Here is a 23,921-nt window from a genome sequence, read left to right on the forward strand (position 1 = left end):
TATTGTGAATAATGCTGCTATGAACATTTGTGTACAAGTATCTGTTTGAATACCTGTTTTCAAGTCTTTTGGGTACATGCCCAGGAATGGAATTGTTGGGTTATAAGGTCATCTCCGTTCAACTTTTTGAGGAAATGTCAAACTGTTTTCCAACAGCTCAATACAGTTTTCTGAATGAAAAAAAGAAACAGTAGGAGGGACGCAGGGACGACGGCTTTTCCTATCCTCCACAAGCAGCACTGGACTCTGCCATTTCCAGGCTGTGTGATCTGGATCATATTAAGTTCTCTGGGCCGCCACCTCATCCTCAAAGTGTGGAAAATAAAACTTACCTGAGCTGAAGGAGATCTTGTTTCTAAAGTTCTAGGCACAGAGCAAGCCCCCCAAATTAACTGCTTTCCCTTACTCTTTGACCCTGACCATGTCGCACTCCACTCAGACTTCTACCTGGCCTGGGGGCCAAGTTCACACCCGCGGACCCCTGCTCAGCCATGCTGCAAACTACAACTCCCAGCACGCACTTCTCCCCGGCAGGCTCTGCCAGCGCGGTGCGCATGCTTTGGCAGACGTGGCACCGGGAACTCGGAGGCGGGGAGCGGCTGGGAAGTGGCGGCGGTGGCTGCCCCCGGCGGAGCTGCGGTCGCGGGAGCCCGAGTGGGGACCAGAACCGGCCGTGGGCAGCTGCGGCGGGGATGGCGCGGGTCGTGCCGGCGTGGTTGCTGCTGCTGCTGGCGGTCTGGGTGAGGCTGTGGCGCTGGGGTCCGGGCCGGGACGGCACGTGCGCCCGGCGAGGGTCCGAGTTCCTTGCTCCCGGCCCTCCAGGGACGTGCGGGGAGATAGATGCCTCCGGGCGCCTGGTTGGGGGTGTGCGTGCCGAGCAGGCGGGGACCCGGTGGCTGCGGGGGAGGCAGCGGGGCGGTCGCCGTGCACTCGCAGCGGGGTGCTCCGGGGCTCAAAGGTCGAAAGGAGCCCGGGGTGGGGGACCCCGGGGGCGCTGGGCGATCCCTCGCGAGGGTGGGGGGCTTACGCCGCGGACACAACTTTGCAGGGGCGCAGGTCAGGGGGCGGCCGCGGGCTAGGGCCGGACGCCGGCGGCTTGCGGGGGTGCTGCACCCCAGACTCCGGGCCCTGTACCTGTGTGAGTACGGGGTAAGAAGGGGGTGCTTGCCACCAGCACTGCCGGAAACCTTGTTCTGGAGCCAGCCACCTAGTTCTTGGTTTCGGCTCTGAGCAGCCGCGAACCTCCAGTCACCACGTGGATCTCCGCCAGCCGGCCAGGCTTGGTGGGGCCGGGTGGGGTCACCGCGGGGGAGTTAAGCTCCTTCACCCAACTGAGGCTGGCTGGAACCTCAGCCACTTTCTGGCTTGTGACGCGGCCTATCGTTTAATGTACCTGACTTAATCTTCTCATCCATGAAATGGGGACGCTTTAAATACCACTCTAACAAGGTTGCCAGGAGGGTCGGATGAGAAATCGGAGGACGTAGCTCTAAACTGCAAAACCTTACAGGAGTGGAGAAGGGGTGGGCCAGGGTGATGGGAGTGCAGGCTCTCCGGAGGAGTTTGCTACCCTTGTGGGGTGGGGGAGGAATGCCGCAGGGCATCCCTGAGAGAGGTTGGAATGGGTGTGTCCACAGCACCCAGGGCCCCGGGTTTGGCCTTGGTGTTGCTGTGGGTGTGTGATAGGATAATACGGCCTCCTTCCACACCTCTAGTATAACTTCTGGTCTGCCTTATTTTAGGACAATCTTGGCTCCTTTTTTACCTGAAGTTCCTGAAGGGAACCTCCTGCTGCTGGCACTCTCTCCAACCCAGATTTTACAGGTTTTTTCTTTTGGGTGTGGCGAGGATGCTGGACGAAACGTGAGGAGAAAAAAATGGAGTGTGGCTTCAGTTGCTTTAAATACTTCCATCTCTCAATACCCTGACCTTCTGGGTTCGCCAGTGAGGAGTGACCCTGTATTTTCTAGTGGTATGAAAATGGGTGGGAAGGGAAGGTCCTTGCTCCTCTAGATCTGACCATTCTCTTGGAGAGAAACGAGGCTGGAGTGGGGCAGTGTCACTTCCCAAAATCTAGGTGTGTTTGATCTGTTTGTATTCTGTTCCTGCTGCCGGTTGGTCTGGGCTGGTTTCTAGGCCAGGCAGGACTGCTGGACTGTGCAGAGGGGGCCATCTCCAGTGCCACCCGCTATCAGGTCTTCGCACTTGGGCTGTTTTAGGAGGTCCTACTTTCCTCTCTTCTTCCCTTTCCTCTCCCTCCTGTGAAAATAAAAGGCTTGAGACTCAGACCAGAAAGAAGTTTCATTCAGCAAACATTTATTTATCAGCCCCATTGTTTGGCTGGCACTGGGTTGGATTTTGGGCAGGGAGCAAAGCACACATTGTTCCTGCCCTCTGGTGTTGCCCTGCGTTGGGCAGGGGAGTCAGTCCTGTGAGCAGATAAAGACAGAACAGTGAGTGCTGATACTTGAAGTTCTGGGAGCACGCCTGAAGGGGAGCCATACATTAATTTAGAGGGAGGTCAGCCATGACTTTCCTAAGGGGTGGGTTGAGCCCTCAGGAGGGGCTGTGGGAGTCCTCTAGGCAATTGAGGTCTGCTGATGCCCTCCACCTGGAGGTGTGGAGAGTGGGTAGGTTTGCTGAGAGCCCTAGAACCTGGGAGGCCTCAACAAGGAATTGACATCTTCTCCTTTCCCCAAGGCCAAGATTGACTTAGCAGGTGTGAGCCTGAGGTGTAGGGTCAGTGATGAGTGGCGGGTGGACACCAGGGTGGGCCTTGGTAAATATAAACTCTACGTCCATCTGATAAGGGTTCCGCAGCTCCTGGGAGTGGATTGGGTTTCTTTGTCCACTCAGTATTTACTGGGGGCAGATACGCGCAGAGCACCGGGCTGTGACCCAAGAGATACAGAGAAGTGTAAAGGGGTCTACAGAGATTCATGGACAGGCGTGTACACCCACCACGTTTTTTACAATAGCAAAAATATGGAAGTGGCTTAAATGCTTAACAACGGCAGCATGTCTAAATGATTTCTGGCCCTATCCATACCACGGAAAGTAATATTTATAAAGAATATTGGTATTTACTACAATGCTGGGTTTATTATCAAAATATGTTATGATGCTTATGAAGAATATCTAAGGACATGGAGAAGTATTTGAGTGTGATAATTAGGGGAAAAGCAGGATACAAAACTGAATCCCAGGGTGGCTGAAGATCGCTACAAAAGTGTTTGAGGGATTAGCATTGCATCAGAATGTTTACAGTGATTGTTCTGGAAGGTGGAGTTGTGGGTGACTTTTGCCTACTTCTTTGCTTATGCTTTTTTGGTACTTCCCGAGTTTTCTATATGAATGTGCATTAGTTTTTGATCAGAAAAAGTTAGTAAAGGAACTTTTAAAAAAGTTTCTTTGGGGACTCGCAGCCTTCCACACTCTGGGGTGGAAACAGCGCTAGTCAACACTTGGGACAGGTTAGTTCCAGCCCTTCCAGGCTGGGTGTCTCTGCCCTGGGCCTGCGGCTGGGGAGGCCAGGCTGTCCTGTCCCTACCCCTGCAGCCGACTGCCCCTTCCTGCCGTCCCACTCAGCTCCTTCCTGCAGCTGACCCTTCCCCGGGGCCATCCATGCTGATTGTTGTATAGTCTCCATCCAGAGCTCGCTCAGAGTGGAGTAATGTCAGAGCTGGAGAGGACTCAGCCTCACCCAGCTCAAGGGTTCCATCGTCAGGCTGAGGCCTGGAGCTGGGCTGTGATGAAGTTTGCACTGGTTCACGGACAAATTGGAAAAATAACAATGGTGAATGGCTTTTTTTTTCATGATTCCAAATATTTCCGGTTTAAAAACTTCATTTCTCTGACACGGTGTCCATATTGAGGGAGTGCATGTGGGGGGTGGGGTGGGGTGGAGGAGTGGTTTATAATGTCCTTTTGAAAAAAATGAAAGCAGTGATAGTATATTGTGATTTTATTAAAAAGTCCTTTAATTGATAAAATTTATTTTAAAATATATATGTAATACACACTACATATTTTTAAACATATACTTTAAATACACGTTTAAAAATATATCCTGCCAATCTGTGAGCTTCAGAGGTCTGAGAACTACTGACCTAACTCAGCTCCCTGATTTTAAAAGAGAAAAGTGAGGCTTTGAGAGGGCAGGGACTCACCCACTTGAGGCCGCCTAGTTTGTAAAGACAGAGTGGGGATGGGAGCCAGGCCCCTGAATTACACATCAGCGTTCTTCCCCCTCCATCTCTGTCGTGCCAGCTCCCACCTGCTTCCCTCCTCCCACTGCTCAGGCCTCTGCCCCAGAGGGTGGCGTGAAGCTCAGAACTTGATGGCACAGTGGGTAGGGGTGCAGGAAGCAGCAGACGTTTGCCCTGGTCTCTCCTGCAGAGCTTTTAATGTACACGTATTTAGGTTCTACACCGCTATATATTTAGTAGGCTTTTGTGGGCTGGCATGAGAGCCCAACTGCCATTGATAATGCTGCTTGGAACCTGGAGTGCACTTTTCCCACAGAAGTAAACACATTACAGAGGAAGTTTTAAAACAGAACTGGCACACGAGTTGGAATGACTGAGTGCCGTAGGAGTGGCAAACACAGTGCTGTGGATTTGGACCAGGGTCATGCTCTGGGGCACCAAGGGGCCAGAGAAGGGCCGCAGCTCATGCCTCACAAGGAAGGCAGACTCTGAGCTCTGTGACAGCGGGGATCCTCCCTGTCCCAGCACCTCGTCCAGACCTGGCGTGCAGTCACCCCCAGTCTGTGTTTGGTTGAAGGAATTAGTGTTGCAGGCAGGGAAGCCAAGACAGAAACGTGGGCGATGAGGAGTGATGGGCCGGGCTGGATGGAAGGGAGGATTTGAGGGTGGGGTTGGGGAAACGAGGCTGGAAAAGTGAATTGGAAAGAATCTTAAATGCCTGACAAAGCTTTAGGGACTTGATTCTTTAGGTAATGGAGAGATATGATGAAAACGGCCCTTTCACTAACAAGAGCAGTTACGCCACAGTGGAGGGTTGGGTTGGAGCGGGAGAGACTGGATTAGTTTTCCCAAAACAACACTTTCTTCCTGTTACTTTCTTCTCTGTTATCTACAAGATGTAGTCCAGTGCGATGGTATAGAAAGAACATGGGCTTTTAGCCAGCTAGACACTCAGGAGCTATGTGACCTTGGGCCCTGACTGTTTTCTTGTTGTCAGTGGTGGTAATGATACCCATCTTGCAAAGCTGAAAGGATCAGAAATAATACAGGAAGCACCCAGCACACTGTGTGGCACGTGGACGTGCCCACTAAGTAGGAGCCACAGCAGTCACCTCAGATCGTTGGAGAAGGGGCGCCCGGAAGCCAGTGAAGGGCCAGAGCGGGTGTGAGCGGAGGCTGCGAGACACGGCTGGGGGGCCTGTGCAGCCAGGACTCTCCCCGGCACAGTCCCCTGGAGCTGAGCTCCTGATGGCTCCTTGCCCCTCTGCACTGGGCCGCTGCAGAGCCTCTGGATGGGGGTGTGTGTGTGTGCGCGCGCGGGCACGCGTGCATGCGGACAGAGGAACTGAGGATCTAAGTGCTCTGTGTTTCCCCTTTCTTCTGAAAGTGGATCCTCTCTTGAGAATGGAGATACCAACCACACCGCCTCCCTGGAAGGTATGCCCCAGCTTTGTGGTTTTGTTCTGTGGGGCTCTTGTGTCTCCCTTGGTGATTGTGGTAGGTTTTGGAGGCTAAATGACAGTGGACCAGAGAGTGCACATGGGGTGTAGGAGAGCCTAAGTTCTCCCACGTTGCCGGACTTCCATGGTTTGCTTGCCCCCCGCTTCCTTTTCCCCCACACCTGGTGTCCTAGGTTTCAGTGGGAGAGGGAAGGAGCTCTGTTCCTCCTGCCTGGCCCATCCTGTGGCCCTGACCCAGGCCTCTGGCTACCCATTTGACCTGGCAACGAGAATTAGAAGACACCTGGTACATTTGTAGAGGGCTTTAGAGTTTGCAAAGCATTTCCACATATTTCACACCTGTGTAGTTTTGAGTCCCACATGAGCTGGGTGAGGTAAGCTGGTTGAGTACTGTTACCCCGAAAGAGGGATGAGTAGGTTGACAGAGCAGGAAGAGAGAGACCACTGATGGTCATGGCCTGGAAGGGGAGGACATAGGCAGATGAGTGGGTCGCCTGAATGTCTGAGCAGCCTCCTTGGCACGCGCTGTTTTCTGAAATCGCAGCACCAGCCGTTTACCTGGGGAGTCTGTGAACCTTGCTCTTTAGCTCCCTGATGGCCTGAGTAGGGGCCATAGCCAGGCCCTCACTGACCACCCTTCCTGCCCTTCTCATCACCCTCCTTCATGGCTCTAGATAGCTGTCCCCTCTGACCACCTACGTCCAACAGGGCCTCTTTCCACACACCAGTTTATGACCACTTCTAAATGATTAGCTTTGCAGTCATGCAGTGCGGGGGAGTTGGGGTTAGACACTCAGAAGGAGTATGGGATTAGAATAGCCTTTTTGCATCTTTTTATCCCCCAAGGTCATACTGAGCCCCCAGGTGGATGTGCACTCTGTTCCCAGATGGCCTGATGGTGAGCCTGTGCCCCGCTTCAGAGTTCCCCACTCCTCACAGCTGGCTGGGGCAGGGGTAGAGAATCCATCGCCCCAAAGAATCCCACCATTTGTCTAACCCCTTGGCTTGAGCAGATGTCTTTAATTCGTGAGCAGATCCTTTAATCCTTCGCGTGGAAGGTATTAATGGAGATCTAGGTCGAGGGCCTTACATTGGGGCTTAAAACATTAGGGTGATCTAGCTTCTGAGCCAAGATGTGGGCTTGGCTGGAAAGCGCTGTTCTAGGGCCAAGTAGGGCAGGCTCCCGAGGAACAAGCAGGTTTGCTGTCATCAAGGGGTCTGACCCGCTGGGTCCTGGGCAGAGTGTTGTACATGCTCCTCATTTCAAAGAAACATGGACCACTGTCTGCATGTTGCACGTGTCACAGATGTTCATTTATTCCACAGATCTTTCTTTTTTGTTGGTGTTTTGTTTGTTTTTAATTAATTAATTAATTAATTAATTTTTGGCTGCGTTGGGTCCTCGTTGCTGCTTGCGGGCTTTCTCTAGTTGCGGCGAGCAGGGGCTACTCTTCCTTGCGGTGCGCAGGCTTCTCATTGCATTGGCTTCTCTTATCGCGGAGCACGGGTTCTAGACGCGCTGGCTTCAGTAGTTGTGGCACGTGGGCTCAGTAGTTGTGGCTCACGGGCTCAAGAGCGCAGGCTCAGTAGCTGTGGTCACGGGCTTAGTTGCTCCACTGCATGTGGGATCTTCCCGGACCAGGGCTCCAACCCGTGTCCCCTGCATTGGCAGGCGGATTCTTAACCACTGTGCCAACAGGGAAGCCCCCTTTTTTTTGTTTTTAACAGATACTTCTTGAGAGGATTTTATGAGCCAGACATACTATACCAAGGCATTTGGGACAAAATATAACTAAGATGGACACCATCCCTTCCTCCCATTGCCTAGTGAGAGAGCCACTAATTTATTATTTAATTCAGGTAGTAAGTGCTGGAAGGAGGAAGATAAGGTGGTAAGAGAATGTGTAACAGGGGTCCCTATCCTACTGCAGGGAGTCAGGAAAGGCCTCTCTGAAGACTTATGGACCCTTTCTTAGAAAAATGTTTTTAAATGTATAAAACAGAATGCATAGGATTACAAAAGAAACCAGTGATATTGAAATATAGTTATTAAAATATAATAAATTGTGACAAAATAGTATGTATTTTTTTAATGCATCATATAAGAAGATCTAGTGGCAAGTTTGATAATTTCTGTAATTTTAAGTAGTGATAAGCATAGACAGTGTTTCAAGATATCTGCTGCAATCCTCTTGTGATGAGAAAATGTGATTTCTGTTGATGGCAAAGTCACAGACACTGTAAGTGCTACTGTAATTAGTTACCTACATTCATAATAAAGGGAAGGCTAAATTTTAGTGAAATTAGTGAAAATAGAGATGTGATATTTCCCCATCCAAATTCATAGACCCCAGTGTAAGAAAAATTATCGCCAAACTTGGAAATAAAAGATGATCTAGTGACTTTCTAATGTCACACTGGAGCATTGTCTAGGAAGCCCACCTCAGCGGCATCCAGTACTTTAGGGAATGTCACTTTGTTTATTATTCCTTAGGACCCATACTCTGTAAAGTTAGAAAGGATGCAAATGATTTCTGTTTGGTAGAGAAGAGAGATCCTTCAGGACATTAACCGGCTTGGTATCTCATTTAGCAATCATATCATACCTGTTTTTCATCGACCACTTGTAAGTTTCTTATAACTACTTCTTTTTTTTGGGGGGGGGGCTGTGCTGCACTACTTGCGGGATCTTAGTTCCCCGACTAGGGTTTGAACCCAGGCCCCCGGCAGTGGAAGCATGGAGTCTTAACCACTGGACCGCCAGGGAATTCCCTATAACCTCTTTTTAAAATCTTTTTATTAACCTTTTTTTTCTTATATCCTCTTTTGACCAAGCTTTGTCATTTTAGTGGGTCCCTTATTAATGAGTTAATAACCCTTTGAAATATGCTCAGTCTTTGTTTGTATGAGAATTGGGTTTTTAACATTTGAGAATTATACTTGACCCCGGTTTAAGAGCCGCTGAGTGAGCAGGATGTGAGGGTGTGGCGCTCAGAAAAGAGGTCTGGGCTGAGGATGTTAATTTAGGGGTGCTGCTCAGGTGGGGGACCCCAGGGGAGGGTGTGGGGCAGGAAGAGAAGATGGACTGAGTGAGTGAGCCCTGAGGAACTCCCGCATTTGCAGGATGGTGGAGGTGGATTTACAAAGAAGATAGGAAGGGTGGCTGGAGAGGTAGAAGGGAGACCAAGCGAGTTCTGCCTGGGTTCAAGAGGCTGAGCAAAACGAGAATGGAGGTGCCCGTTGGGTTATCCATGTGGAGGTCATTGCTGGACCTCCACCAAGAGCCTCTTTGATGGTGGGGGGCTGACAGCTCTGACAATGCTGAGGAGTGGGTAGAAGGCGGGGAGGGAGATGGAACATTCTGGCTGTGAGGGAGAGGGGAGTGGTATGGAGTCCAGGGAGGGGGTTTTTAAAAGATGGAATAATGGCCCTCCAACCTGGCTGTGAATCCAACCGTCTTAGGGAGGTATGTGTAAAAATGGATTCCTGGGCTCTCCAGATCCACGAGGTGATTTTCTTCAAGGGGAAGGCCCAGGAATCTGTATTTCCAAAAAGCTTATACTTATTGCTGTTGTGCAACTACAAACTGGAGACATTTACAAGTTAACATTAATTTTACGTGGTGGACAGTATTTTGCCAGCCAAGGTTGCAGCTTTGGGCCGAGTGGTGTGGCACAACTTCTGCCCATGTTACAAGTCACATGCACTAGTGACACTGCGAGGCATCACTTGGCTGAAGCATGGGCCGTTTTTGCGTTTCTCTGCAGGCGTTTAGGGAAGTGTGCACAAGCGGGTAGCAGAGAAGATGGCTCAGGCAGTCATCGAAGCTCTTTCTTGTTGGTTGTGCTCAGTAGCTAGATTGGAAGGGAAAGCAGACTTGCTGGCCTTTCGGGTCTTGTTCTGGGTGGAGCTCTGGGGAGTGGAGAGACCTCGAGGGATACCAGTGGGAAGTGTGCACATTGATGGGCAAAGAGAAGAGCTTCTAATCTGTGCCCAGAAGACCTCTGAGTCCCGGCTCTGCCCTTTTAGACTTCACCCAAGTTGAGTTCCTTAAGTTCTTTTTTTTTTTTTTTTTTTTTTTTTTTGCGGTACGCAGGCCTCTCACCGTTGTGGCCTCTCCCGTTGCGGAGCACAGGCTCCGGACGCGCAGGCTCAGCGACCATGGCTCACGGGCCCAGCCGCTCTGCGGCATGCGGGATCTTCCCAGACCGGGGCACGAACCCACGTCCCCTGCATTGGCAGGCGGACTCTCAACCACTGTGCCACCAGGGAAGCCCTCCTTAAGTTCTTTGAACCTCAGTTTTCACATCTGTAAAGTGGGGATGGTACCACCTCCCACACAGATTGTTTATAGCAGTTTTTCAAACATTTTTACTGCAACTCCTGGAAGAACAATTTTGCATTTTACATTATAATCAAGTACATATATGTCTATATGAACATAACATGCAGATTTTTCACCAAAAACAGTCCTGCTGCTTATGGTACAGACTGATGTTTCCTTTTCTCTTTAATTTTTAAAAATTAGTTAATTAATTTTTGGCTGCGTTGGGTCTTCGTTGCTGAATGCGGGCTTTCTCTAGTTGCGGCGAAGAGGGCTACTCTTCGTTGCGGTGCGCAGGCTTCTCGTTGCAGTGGCTTCTCTTGTTGCGGAGCACGGACTCTAGGCACGCGGGCTTCAGTAGTTGTGGCTTGCGGGCTCTAGAGCGCAGGCTCAGTATTTGTGGTGCACGGGCTTAGTTGCTCTGTGGCATGTGGGATCTTCCCAGACCAGGGCTCAAACCCATGTCCCTTGCATTCTTAGCCACTGTGCCACCAGGGGAGCATGGATGTTTCCTTTTTAATGTTATTTTTAAAAATGCTGGTGGTAACCCACCGAAGTGATTTTATGACTTGGCTCTTGGGTTAAGGCCAGAGGGGTAGAAAATGCCGGTTTAGACCCTCAGCTTTAGGGGACTGAATGATATACTGTATGTCAAAGCACAGATTTACCTCATGAGTCATGAGCACTTGAATTGTTATTTTCTTTTCAATTAATGGAGCTTTGAGGCAGGGTTGGGTTTCCGGAGTGGGAATTCACCTGCTCTTCCTTCGTCCCTGCTACCTAATTCTCTGCTCCCTCCACCAGCTCTTCCTCATTAGCAGGCCTGGCACACCAGGCTGGCAGCAACCCAGAGCCCTCTTGGCTCTAGAAAAGGTTTTCCACAACATTAAAAGCTTTAGGACTTAAGTCCTGGTTAAATGCACTGCAGTTGCAATTTCAGGATAAGAAAACCTGTTTTCATAAGCTCTCAGATCAGTTGTCCTGCCTCTGAACTCTCCCTTGTTGACAGCCACGTTTGTGCTGTGGAAACAGGTGGGAAAACTGTGTAGCCCATGTATAAGGTGTGGCTTTTAAAGGAAGCAAAATATAAGACGTGCAGCTGGCTGTGCATTTATAGGAGCAAGCGGCGAGACGTGTGTGGCTCTAGGAATCGGTCTTTCCACTTCATCTTGGATCTGAGTCACAGCTCTCTTACCTCCTTGCCAGTGACGTTGAGCAAGTTTCTAACTGTTCTTTGTCTCGGCTTCCTTATCTATAGAATAGGTATAATGAAAGTACCTACTTAATTCACTTGCCAAGAGAATGAACTAGATAGTCACATGAGCAGCTTAGCTGGCTCCTGGTCACGCAACAAACACTCTGTACTTGCAGCTCTTATCATTATCATGGCCGCATCCCTAGGCCCTCGATGTAGGAATTAAAGAATCCTCTCTTGGGTTCTGTGCCAGCCAAGCGCTTTCCTACTTCTCTCTCTTTCTTAAGCACATTTAGCTCCTCAGCTGTAGCTAGTCAGGGGTCCACATCCCAGGGCCAGGCTTCTGTCTTTCTGTCACTCTCACACACACACAGACACACACACACAGACACACACAGACACACACACGCACACACACACACACGTCATCCAGGCGGTGCTTGTTTTTATTTCAAAGTCTGCTGGGTGGTGGACATTTATTTGAACATTGGGAAATATCAGTGGCGAAATCTTCAAACTAGGTTTGAGGTTAGGCCTTATTAGCTCCTTGTGAAGAGGGTATTTCGCCGTAGTGCTCGGTGACAGATGCTTAAAATTTGCCCATTTAAGGGGCATAAATTACCTATATTTAAAAATTAGCATTTCTCCCCCCCCACCCTCACTCATCAAAGCCATTCTAGGTACGTGTTGCATGCAAAGTTCTTTGCAGATTCTGTATAATAGTTCTTATTAAAAAAACTACACAATGTCAGGTGAGCAGTCAGTCAGCTGGAAGTGAAGAAGGGCAGATAAGCACTGCTCTTACATGGGAAAGTGCCCGTGACACTGGATAGATGGCCGAGGATTTCAGGAAGCCTGTGGAAGAGGTGGGGGCAGTATTTGGTTGTATTCTAGGCATCTCTTTTTTTTCTGTCTTATTTTAGGTGTTTTCCCCCTAACTCTAAGTTTGAAATAGCCTTAGAGAAGAGCTGCAAGAAGAATATAAAAGATTTCCATCTGCCCTTCGGCCACCAGATTCCACAAATATTAACATTTTATCACATTTGTTTTATCATATTCTCCCTCTGCATATATAAAGTTTACAGACATGACTCTCCTTTGCCCCCATAAACACTTCAGTGTTTCCATTCTCTTACATAACCAGAGTACAATGATCAAAGTCAGGAATGTAGCGCCTGGCTCAGGACTTAATCCAGAATCACATGTTGAATTTAATTGTCATATCTCTTTAGTCTCCTTTAATCTGGGCCAGTTTCTCAGTCTTTGTCTTTCGGGACCTTGACATTTTTGTTTGTTTGTTTTTTGCGTTACACGGGCCTCTCACTGTTGTGGCCTCTCCCAGTTGCGGAGCACAGGCTCAGCGGCCATGGCTCACGGGCCCAGCCGCTCCACGGCATGTGGGATCTTCCCGGACCGGGGCACAAACCCGCGTCCCCTGCATCGGCAGGCGGACTCTCAACCACTGCGCCACCAGGGAAGCCCGGGACCTTGACATTTTTGAAGAATGTCCCTCAATTTGGTTTTGGATGTTTCCCTTTAGAGCATTGTATCAGGAGACATAAGTTGATTTGACCCATTACTGGTGGTGTTATTGTTGGTCCCTTAGTTGAGGAGGTTTCTGTCAGGTGTCTCAACTGTACAGTTATATTTTCTTGTGGTGGGGAAATGCTTTGAGATTGTTAATTATTTCCATGACGGTAATCAAATGATGGTAAATTTTTTTTCTTTAAGTATTTCTATTGGACATGCCTATTATGGTAAGTTAGAAAAATACGCACAAGGACGAAGCCTTACTTTGATGCATTTTTTCTTCCAGTTATTTTCTGAGCATAATTTTGTGTATAGTTGTAATCATACCATGTACAGTTTGAATTCTATTTTTAAAAACTTAACATTAAAAATATATCTTTTCATTGCACAGTCTTTGAAAACATCGCGTAAATGCACGTTTTGTTCTGTTGAGTGGTTTACTCTCAGTAATCACTCCCCCGCTGTTGAATATTTAGGTCGTTTACAATTTTTGACTCTTATGAGTAGGACCGAGCAAGTCATGTATGTGTCAGAATCTCTGCTAATTTCCTCGGGACACATTCCCAAAAGTGGAGTTACGGAGTCGAGGAGCGTAAATACTTTTAACATACTTGATTAATTGTGCCAAATAGCTTTCCAAAAGAAATGTACTGGTTTAGGCTTTTGCCAGCACTGTATGGCAGTTGGCTGCCATATTTTAAGAGATTCACTAATGGTGTTTCTCAGTTTTTTTAAGAAAACCATGATCCAAAAATCAAGATTTGTGTTGAGATTAATTTCCTGTATTGTGAATTATGAAAGCGTAGGTATTTATTTCCAAAAGTAAATTATAGTGTAATATGGCACGTTACCCTCTTCAGGCTCTGCCACCGTGCTCCCAGCCTTGGGGTCAGTCACATTGGGAACCAGGAACATGGCGGTGTCTAGGGCAGATCATTCAGGACAGTGAGGGGCTTGGGGGCACATGAGGAGTCGGGGAATTTCCCCTACAGAATCCTAAAAGGGAATGTGTTTGCTGTCTTCAGAGTGTGATAGGCTGGCAGAATGGCTTGGGAGGGGGAGGAATTTGACTTTCTAATGACTGGAGCCATCCAAAATGAAATGGTGGGACACGGATTTCTATGTATTAACATGTTTAGTTTCCACAGCCTTCCGGGCTCCTCTGTACTGCGCAGCCTCAGGAGATTTTGAGGCCTTGGCTCTGGAGGGCTACCTGGAGGCTGGAGATGGCATGTGAGGAACGTTGAGAGGAGTCTTGTATCTGGGAAACCAACCAGCCCAGCTCAAGCCTGTGAACTACAAGGAATGTCCTGGCCTTCTGGTCGCCTGCAGTGGTCCCCTTACTAGTAAAGGGCTGAGGTTGTGGGGAAACTGGAGAGTTACTAGCTAATTTTCCTTTCACTTGTGGGTAGCTGTCACCAGGTGACCAAGATACTGTTAGGAACAGGCATAGTGCAACTTGGGTAATTAGGAGGAACACAGTAAATCAGATCCTTGATAGTCTCGCTGTCTCCTTCCTTGTAACAGTTTATCTAAAGTATAATGCATGATTCAATGATTTGAAATATCCCAACTGGAGCAGATGTTAGTATTTCTTTCTAGTTAAAGCTTTTGTTTCAGTAGGCATACAAGATCTATTTGCATGTGTGCCAGAAAACCCAGAATGATAGTGCCTTAAAGCGACTGTTTATTTCACTCACATAGAAGCTGGAAAGGGGTGTTCTAGGGCCAGTATATCCCTCTGTGGTATCAGGGTCCCAGGTACGTTCTATCTTGATAACTCCACATTTTTAGCAAGTCCTTCTACCTCATTGTCTCAAGGTGGCTGCTTGAGTTCCAGCCATCTTTCCAAATTCTAGCAAGCAGGAAGCAGGAAGAGGCTAAGAAGACTCATACCAGGTGTCTATGAGGGACAGTTCCTAAAAGTTGCCACATAACACTTCTGTTTACATGCCAGGGGCACTTGCTGCAAGGAAGACTGAGAGGTTTGACTTTTAATGTGGGTGGCCACATGTCCAGGGCAACTCAGCAGTTCCTTCATGAGGTGTAATTACCTCACCATACTTCTCTGGTAGTGGTCATGAAACTAGGTTTGCAGAATATCACAACTGGAAGGGACTTTGGAAATCACTTTCAACCCCTTCATTTTACAGAGAAAGGAGAGAGGAGACATGGCTTGTCCAAGGTCACATAGTCAGTAAGTATCAAAGCCAGCACAAAACTTGGGTCTCTGACTCTTTCTAACAAACCTCTAGCTCTCAAATACTCAGCCAGCTGGAGTTCTCTGACCTTGGGTTCAAGTCATCTGTTTTTAACCTTATTCCTGGATCCCTTTACCACTAGCTTCCTAGGAGTCTAGACTTAGATTCTGACATTTCAAAACTATTTTGAGCAAAATGTGGGCTACACTAAATTAAACCAGTTTCTTCACAGCTCCCAACATAAGAAGGGTATCTTTTTTCAGGTGACAGAGCAAAAAAGGTCAAGTCCCACCTCCACCCTTTTTCCGTAATGTTAACCTTCTGTCTTCAACTCTTTTTCCTTTAGCAAGTTGCTTTTACATAATAGAATACCTCTGGCTTCATGATCTGCGTTGAATAGTGAATCTATAACGACAGACAGCCTCCCGGGCTATAGAGAATGTGAGGGTGCTGGCATGCGCCCCAGAGATCTGGAGCTTTTTAAAGCTGAGGGTGTAATGTGGCAAGGACTGTTCTCCCTGTTATTTTCCAGAATTGTATGACTCTCTATGTCTAGGCTGGTGGTGATGGTGGGTGAGGTTAAGTGAAGAGAGGAGCTTGTGAGTGTGGTGTGTTAGAGGGACAGCGAGGCAGAAGGGAGCCCAGACCCCTGTACACACCTCTGATTAATGGCAGATCTGGGCTGACTGCCCCAGGGTCCCGAGAAGGGTGGTCGACAACAGGGTGCTCTAGGCTTGCGGGAAGCAGAGGGTTAGTGTAAATCCCTGCTGGGACTCTCCTTGCCAGGGATTCTGGAAGATTTGGGCTTTTCCTGGCTGCTTTGATGGGCCTGGCTGGGGAAGGAGGTGCTCCTGGGAAGGAGGTACTTCTGGGAAGGTGGTCCACTTGGGTCGCTGCGAGTCCAAGGAGCTTGTGGGGTGGAGGGAAGCAAACACCTCTGGCCAGGACCCGAGAGGCCCGAGCCCTAGTCCGAGCTCTGCAACTTGACCTACTGTGTGTGACCTTGGTAAGTCAGCTAACCTCCCTGAGCCTCAGTTTCCTCATCTGTAGGATGAGGCTAGTGCCCACTCATCAGGTTATTGTGAGGGGCAAATGGGCACACAACCTGGAAGGACCGTCCTCCATGTGCTGTGTGGCCCGATGGTTGCTGTGCTGACGGGTGACCATTCGAGGTTTTGATGCTGCATGTGTGTACGTGCACATTTCTTCCTGCCTGGATGTGCTGTTTTGCCTGATTGCCGGCAGGGCCCTGGAGAGGAAAAGGTGGTGCCGTTTCTTCTGTTGCCCTTGCTCTGTGATTTGTCTCACTAATGGTACTAATACAGATAATCACCATGATTGTGTACTGTGTGCCAAGCATTATGTTAGGTTCTCTATGTACTTTTCTCCCCCTCCTTTAATCCTCAGCCAACCCCGCAACCCCGCAGATATCAGTATGATCTTCTCCACTTTATAGGCAGGGAAATGACACTCGTAACATCTGAGATCATTTAGCTATAAGTGATAGTGCCTGGCTTTGACCCCAGGTCTGTCTGACTCCAGAAGCAGTGCTCTTTCTGTGGTGTCTGAGGGGTGTGGGGAAACCACAAGGGGAGGAGAGGAGCGTGAGCCTCCAGGCTGGAGGACCATTTGTCTGGTGGGCCCTGAACAGGGCAGACACCTGTTAGGAGAGCACTGCAGGGAGTCTGGAAGGTGAGGGGGAGAAGTCAGTGTCCTCGACCTCATTGCCTGCAGCCGTGGTGGAGGGTGGAGGTGAGGACTTCGTGCCAGGCACCCTGAGTGGGCTCTGCAGAGCGCCTTGCACTCTGACGGGGGAAGGGGCTCAGGGTGGAGGGGGCTGCTTCTCTGATGGAGGGGCCCAGTGTTCTGAGGCGGGTGTAGTACTATGACAGGGGTTGGAGGCTGGGGGGACTGGTACTTTGATGGCGGGGTGGGGGGGGCGGGCACTGACTCTGATGCAAGCAGGACCTGGCTTTGGGGGCCTGTAATTCCCTAGCAGTAGCGGAAGGGAGCCGTTCTTCCCTGCACCCAGGCAAAGGTTTTATGGATCTCAGCCCAGCCCATGGGGTAGCTCAGCCCTGATGTAAATACTGTTAAGGCTGGGGCAGAAAGGAAACAATTATTGGGGGAAAGAAGGAGTTTGCATAGGGCACAAAGGGGATTTTTTTTCTCTCCTCTACCTCCAAAGGGAAAGACTTAGAATGTAAAGAGCCTGCGGAACCCAGGAACAGTTCCATGGCTGGCTCCGAAGGTGGCTGGCTTCCTTCTCAAACGTTGCCCCATCCCTGCTGAGGGCTTGACAGAGCAGAGAGTTTGTGCATCGTTAAGTAGTTATAGTTGCCTTAGTTATTGTTGTTAGCAAGGTTTGTGGCTTGTGCCTTATGAAGTCCGCAGGAAGGCTCTTGGCAAGGAGACCCAAGGCTTACTGGAGCTGTATCTTAAGGAAAGGAAGGAGCGTGCACACTGGAAAGGTTAAAATCGACTGAAGTGGAGGAGAAAGGAGAATGTTAAGTGGCCGGAGGAGAGTCCCCTTGGGGTTAGGGGAGGGAGGAAAGGGCCTCGCTCCCTTTGCCCCTGTGGTTGCTTGCTAAGGTGAGGGTCTGTCTGAGGCCAGACACAAGGGCCTTTCCCCCTCCTCTCTCAGGGATCTTACACTGAGCATCTTAGCTCTTTGCACACCAAAGTCCCCTGGTTCCCCCTAGTTCCCCCTGGATCTACCTATCCTATTTTCCTCTTGTTCCCAAATTTTCAAATCCTCTCCCTGCAAATCCTGCCTCTCCAGTGCCCACAAACGTCCATGCAGCTCCCTGTCTTAGGTGGAGACAGCCCATCCTTCTCCCGACCCTGTGGCCGCCTGTGCTCCCCGCTGCGTGGGGTGTGCTTCTCTCTGCAGCCTGGCTTCCGGCCGCCCTTCCATCACCAGAATGCTCTCGGAACATCCCTGGGGACTTGGCCCTGACCTTCGCCTGCAAATCACACCTGATTTCCTGTGTGTCTCCTCCCTGGTCTGTGTTGACCAGGTACCAGGTCTGTGGTACCTCCTACCTTCTTCCCACCTTTCTCCTGGTCCTTCCCCCTCCTCCTCAGCTGAGGGTTTTCCTGACTTCTCCCCCTGGACCCCGATCCCTGAGACTTCACTGACCTTGAGGCTCACTCTCCAGCCTGGAGGACACCTGCATTGGGGCATCTTGTCCACATGTCTGCACCCAAGCTTATTATCACCTTCCTCAACATAGGACAGAAGCCTCTTCTGCTGCTGCTGCTTCCCAGTTCTTCCAGTTTTGGTTCTTGTTCCATTTCTGAGCACAGAATCCTTGGGTCATTTTAGCCTCTACTCTCTTTCTTCCTCGCTTACATATGAATAATCATTGAGTTCTGTTGTTTTTCCCTTGAGGCTCTTGGATTGACCCATTTCGCTCCACTTGGGCAGCCACCCAGCAGGTCCCTTCACTCCAGCCTTCTGACGACTGTCCAGTCTGAGATGGGGCCAGAAGGGGCTCTTGAGCCAGGCTTTGAAGACCGCACCCTCCACCCCAGCCTGGCCCCATCTGCCTTCTCCCACCCCTCTCCAGCCCAGACCCTCTCTGACTGCCCTAGGTCTGTCTGGTTTCCGTGGTCCCTCTGGGTCTCCTGAGAGCTGTCATGGACTTACCTTGTCACATGCTCCCAGCAGGGTACCTCTGCAAAGCTCAAGAGTGTGGCAGCCAGTGTGTCTGTCATGTTTATTATGCTGGACAAACAGGGCTTTCAAGGGGCCAGGTGCTCCTAGTCTAGGGGGTGGAATAGGGATGGGACGAGATGAAGAGGAGATGGACCCTCCACAAAGGGTTCTTAACCAGGCCGGCCGCAGACCGTGAGTTTAAGCCCCAGCATCATTGTATTTCTGGCGGAGCTGAAGCTCTCTGCTGTGTGAGGGTGAACACTGGCTCAGAGGCTTTGGTGGCTGGCTGCAAAGTGGTTTGTTTACTCTGAGAGTGGCTGTTGGTTAGAGGACCTGAGGGACTCGCCGGGCTTTCTAGGAAGGAAGCTGTGGATAAGCCTTGAAACTTGGTGCTCTTGTGGTTTTTGCTGTAGACACTTTGCTGTCGCTTGGCCCAGCTGCACCCTGCTGTGCTACCCAGGCAGGTGGGCACTGGGCCTGCCCTCCCTTCCCCTTTCCTGCTCCCCTGTCCAGAAGTGCAGGTGCCGGCCAGCCTCAGGAGAGCTGGTCTTCGGGTCAGAGTCCTGAGGCACTGGGCAAGGGTAATTGTTTTTCTGACTGGCCAGGTTATTTGAGGATTTAAAACAGCAGTGTCCAACAGATTCTTGTATTTTTTTCCTTTAACCATGTGCACTGTGCTATGGACCTTTTAGTCTGAAGTGTGTTAGCTCCCTGGGAGCAATGGAATAACGTGATAATAAGGTGGAATGAACTTTTTGGTGAGCTCTCAAGGTCGCTGCATGAGGGCAGGGGGTCCTCAGGCATCATGCACTGCCCTGCTGGGGCAGAATAAGGGAGAAATCATTCTTGGACAGCTCCTCCTGATGGTTTTACCCTGGGGAGAAGGGTAAAGTGGCATCCAATGGCAGATTATATTTAGAAACACTAAAATATGGCCACATTTCCATCTCCTACTCCGCTGAGATGGAAATTTGTATTATATATTACGGTAACTGATCCTATTAGAGTGCTTTATGATTTATAAAGCATTTTCGATAAGTTACCCCATTTCATCCTCACAGCTGCCCCACGAGGGAGGTATCATTTTCTCCACATCAGATGCAAAGCACTAAGCGTCTAAAAGATTGAGTGATGTTGCCCGGGCATCTTAGCTATTGAGTGGTAGAGCTCAGACTCAATGTGAGACTTCTGGCTACAAAGAGGCAGTGGCATGAGAGGGCCTGGGGTCAAATAGAGAGACTGGGGTTCAGATGCTGGCCTGCTTCTTATTAGCTGTGTGACTTTCATCAGATTATTTAACTGATCTATAAGATCAAGCATATAGGATAATCTGTAGTTGCCTCTTCTTATTGACCACGTTCCTCTGTCCTCTGTCCTTGTTCCATTCTGGGCTGTTTGCTCCATGGGGTCAGGACATTTGTTCTGGGACTTCTCTTCACCATCAACATGGTACTTCTTTCCTCTCTCCTCTGTTCGATCCTTTGTTTCCTAGGTTCCATGTCTTTCTCATTTTTTATTTATTTCTTGTTTTGGTAGAGCGTGAGTTCCAGTTGCTTCCTGAGAATGGGAAATTTGGTGGTAAATTTTTCACATCTGAGACCTTAAGTCTGTCTGAGTCAATCTCTACTCACAATTGACAGGTAGTTTGGCTGGTTATAGAATTCCAGTTGGAAATCATGTTACTTGGGGAATTGTGGAGGCAATGCTTCATTGTCTTTTGGTATGCTGATGAAATGTCCTATGCTAGTTCTGACCCCTGATCTTTTGTGTGTGGTGGTTTTCTTGTTTTGTTTTGTTTTGTTTCCCTTTGGAACTTTCAGAATCTCCTCTTTGTCAGCAGTGTTCTGAAATTTTTCAATGATGTACTTGGTGAGAGTCTTTTTTTTATTGGTGATGTTGGGCCCTCTCACCTGGAAACTCAACATCCTTCCGTTCTGGGATATTTTCTTGAATTATTTCCTTGATAATTTCTTTTCCTCTGTTTTCTCCTTTTTCTTTAGTTCCTTTAATTTGGCTCTTGCACTTAGTGAATACCTATTATTTGTCTTATCTTGTTCTTCTGCTTTTTATTTCTTGATCTTTTTGTTTTATTTCATAGGAGCTTTTTCAGCTCTACCTTCAGCCCTATGGAAATTTTTTGTTTCTGCAAGGATTTTACTTTCTGAGAGGTTTTCATCATTCTCTTTGACTATTCCTTTTTCATAGCATTCTATTCTTGTCTTATGGGTGCACCATTTTATTTCTCTGAGGATAATAATTTTAGTTGTTTTCTTCTGTTCTTTTTAAGTTTCCATTGTTTTGTTCTCATCTGTCTTTGTGTTGAGGGCTTCCCTCAGACGTCTGGTGAATCTTGGTTATCTGTGTGTAATGAAGATCAAGACATAGGCTGTGGGTTGCAGACTCTTGAGTGTGGGGAGGGGGTGGAGGGCACTTGTTTACTGGGAGGGCCTCACAGTGGGTATCTGAATGGGAAGTCAGCTGTTTCATTGGAAGAGTCTCCAAATCACTATCTTTTGGTTGTTTTTCTTATGCTCCTCAGTTAACCTAGAGAAAAATTCTCTAACCTACTTGGGGGGATCAGATTGGCAACATTCTGGAAAAGGGAAGGGAGATGCTGGGGGGTAGGGGCTTAGGGGAGATGGGTGATCTCTAGGTTCAATTTGTCCATACTCCCTCCCACCTTTGCCTGGTGTCTCCTGGCAGAGCTTTTCTCATTCAGTCTTTGCAGATGGTAACCCCTGTGTTTTCTGCCGGCTAGGCAGGGGGCTGTGTGGGTTGGGTGAGGGGATCTGCTGTGTGACAGCTCTTTGTTCAAACATTTAACAACCTCCCCTTCCCTGCCCCTGCTTTTCAGCCCACCTCTCTTCATGCCTGCGGAGGTGCCTGGTACTTCTAGGGCCCAAGGTTTTTTAGGGTTTTCTCTGGGAGAATTGGCTTGTTTCTTGTTGGCTGATCTCCTGAGATCATTGGCTAAGTGGGGAGAGTGGAAAACCCCTCACCCATCCATTCCCACCCTAAACTGGATCACATTAAGAGGTGATCATACTTCTCTGTGGACTTGGGGCTTTGGTGCTGCCAGGTGGGATGGAGTTTTCACATTGCTCCAGTGTGTGGTGTTTGGGTGCAGTGTAGGGAACAGATATTGAGCTCCCAGAGAGGTCTTGATTGAAAGGATGACAAGAATGTCCATGCAGCGTGCTTATGTACCTGTGCAGTCCATACGGCTTCATAAAAAAGATGAAGGGTGAGCTGGTGACTGGAAGTGGTCCGGAAGAGTCCCTGTGGGAGGGCGGGCGATTTGGAGAGGGGATGAGGCGAAAGGCAGGTGTAGAGTTGAGAGAAGGAGGGGTGAGCCTTATCCCTCCCAAGGCAACTGTGCCTAGAGGCAGCACATCTGGGGCACCCCTTCTTGCTCAGCCCCAGCTGGGACCCGAGACTCATGGTCCTTGGCTCCTTGATCCCCAGGTGGTCCTGCCGACGTGGCTGTCCTCTACAAAGTTCTCCTCACTCGTCGAGAGAATCTCTGACCCCAAGGACTTGAAAAAACTTCTCAGGACCCGGAATAACGTGCTGGTGCTTTACTCCAAATCTGGTGAGTGCCCCTCCTGGCCTTGGGGCCATCGTCAGGGATGCGGCGGGATGGAAAGGAAGGAACGGGGACAGAAGTGGGAGGCACTAAAGTGCCTAAAGTGGGACTAAAAACCTCTCAGGGAAGGTCCGTCAGAAGATGCAGGGGTGTCAGTTCTGCTGCTTTTGGATCCCTAAGAGGGCGTTTCAGTTCCCTTTTACCAGTGTTTCTTAGGAAAAGCCCTCTGGAGTCCCTCAGTACCTCAGGGGGAGAGGACATGTGTGTGAAGGAGGACAGAGGACAGTGACCACCCGGCATGGACGCTCTGGCTCTCTGGACGGCACGGCCGGCCCTGCCAGGGCATGCTTCGCCAGAGCTGTTGATTAATCGACTGGGCCAACCTGTCGCCAGCTGAATTGGTCCCAGGCTTGGGGGAACGCACCCAGGCTGGCAGCCCTGGCCCTGCCTGGCCCCAGTCTGTCCCGCTCTGGGGTCAGAACAAGAGACTGAGTTTGGAGTGGGCTCCACGCTCAGGACAGGGTGGCTTCAGTGGGGGTAGGACTAGTGGTTTGCCTCTTCTGACCTTGAAGCTGGCGAGGGCATCACGGATGGAGAGAGGTTTGCTCAGCTCTTGGCCGCGACTTTGAACGTCTGACTGCTGATGCTGGTCCAGCAGAGTTAAGTGTTTTCGCTGCTCCCAAGGATGCCAAGTGTTCTGTGCCCCGAAGGAGCAGCGGCCAGTGGCGGGGCTGGTTCCGGGTGCAGCTCTCCCTGGCAGCTCATCCTCGACTCCCATTGGCGTGGGGGACCGATGGATGTTTTGGATGTGTGTCCCTCCTGAACCTGCATCCTCCAAGCACCCAGGCATGTGCTTGCCCTTCCCAGGGCCTGGCACACACTCCCTGGGGTTGTTGTTGGGAGCCCAGCGTGGGACTAGCAGTCCTTTCCTGTCGAGAATAGGGGAAACCGAAGCAGGGGGAAAGCAGAGTTGCTCCTGAGGCCTGGGGTCTAGGGCCCTGGACCAGCGTGGCTCAGCCCCCTTGGCTGCTTCCGGAGCTGGGGGGTCGTCAGTGCCCTCCAGGGACTCACTCAGGTCCTTCCCTGGGTGGGTCCTCTCACATAAGCTCATCTTCTTAGAAGGACTCTGACAGGAACTTGTGTGACACACTCTCATTTGCTGCTTTGCTGTGAGGTTGCGGGTAATGTCCAGTTGAGGGAGGAATTAGAGTTCAGGGAGAACAGCTGCCTGGTCTGAGGTCTACCAGCCAGTGGACGGTAGAGCTGGTCCCGCTGCTGCCTCCGCCTCGCTTCCTCTGCTGGAGTGCGCGGAGAGATGTTCTGAGTCTGCAGCGACAGGAGACTCGCCACCAGGAAAGGATTCGGAAAGGAGAGTGGGAAGGCGAGGTGTCAAGACCAGGGCTTGCAGGGGCCGGAGGCAGGGCTGGGAGCACTCTTGTTTTCTCTCGGGCCGTCGCCCAGCCTCTGTCTCTGCCTCTGCCTGTTGGTAGTGGAACTCTCAGTGCTGCCCGTGTGCCCGGCTCCTCCCTGCTTTGGACTGCTGGTCGCGGGCTGGGTGATGTTGCCTCCTTGCCTCTTGCCCAGCCCTGCTCCTGAGACTTGGGGACCTCCCGGGGCTTTGGGAGCAGCGCCGGGAACTGGCTTCTCTCCCCCCGCCACCCCTTCCAGCCAGTGCCTCCCCTTCCACGGCTGAAAGGCAGGGTTGGGAGGGCCTTCACATGGCTCTGCTTTCCCTCCCCTGCCTCCCAGAGCCCAG

The 23,921-nt window shown here is 50.0% G+C and overlaps 1 protein-coding gene across 1 annotated transcript in view; it reads left to right on the forward strand.

Annotated features, from left to right (window-relative positions):
- Window positions 1–581: 581 nt before the first annotated feature.
- Window positions 582–23,921, forward strand: part of PDIA5 (protein disulfide isomerase family A member 5) — a 92,190-nt gene continuing 68,850 nt past the window's right edge. The window contains exons 1-2 of the mRNA XM_082839860.1: window positions 582–740; window positions 22,045–22,171. Coding sequence (XP_082695986.1) covers window positions 693–740; window positions 22,045–22,171 — 175 coding nt within the window. The 5' untranslated portion in view covers window positions 582–692. The remainder of the gene's footprint in view (window positions 741–22,044; window positions 22,172–23,921) is intronic.

The sequence above is a fragment of the Leucopleurus acutus genome (genome assembly GCF_964270905.1).
Source record: "Leucopleurus acutus genome assembly, chromosome: 5".
Lineage (NCBI taxonomy): Eukaryota > Metazoa > Chordata > Mammalia > Artiodactyla > Delphinidae > Leucopleurus > Leucopleurus acutus.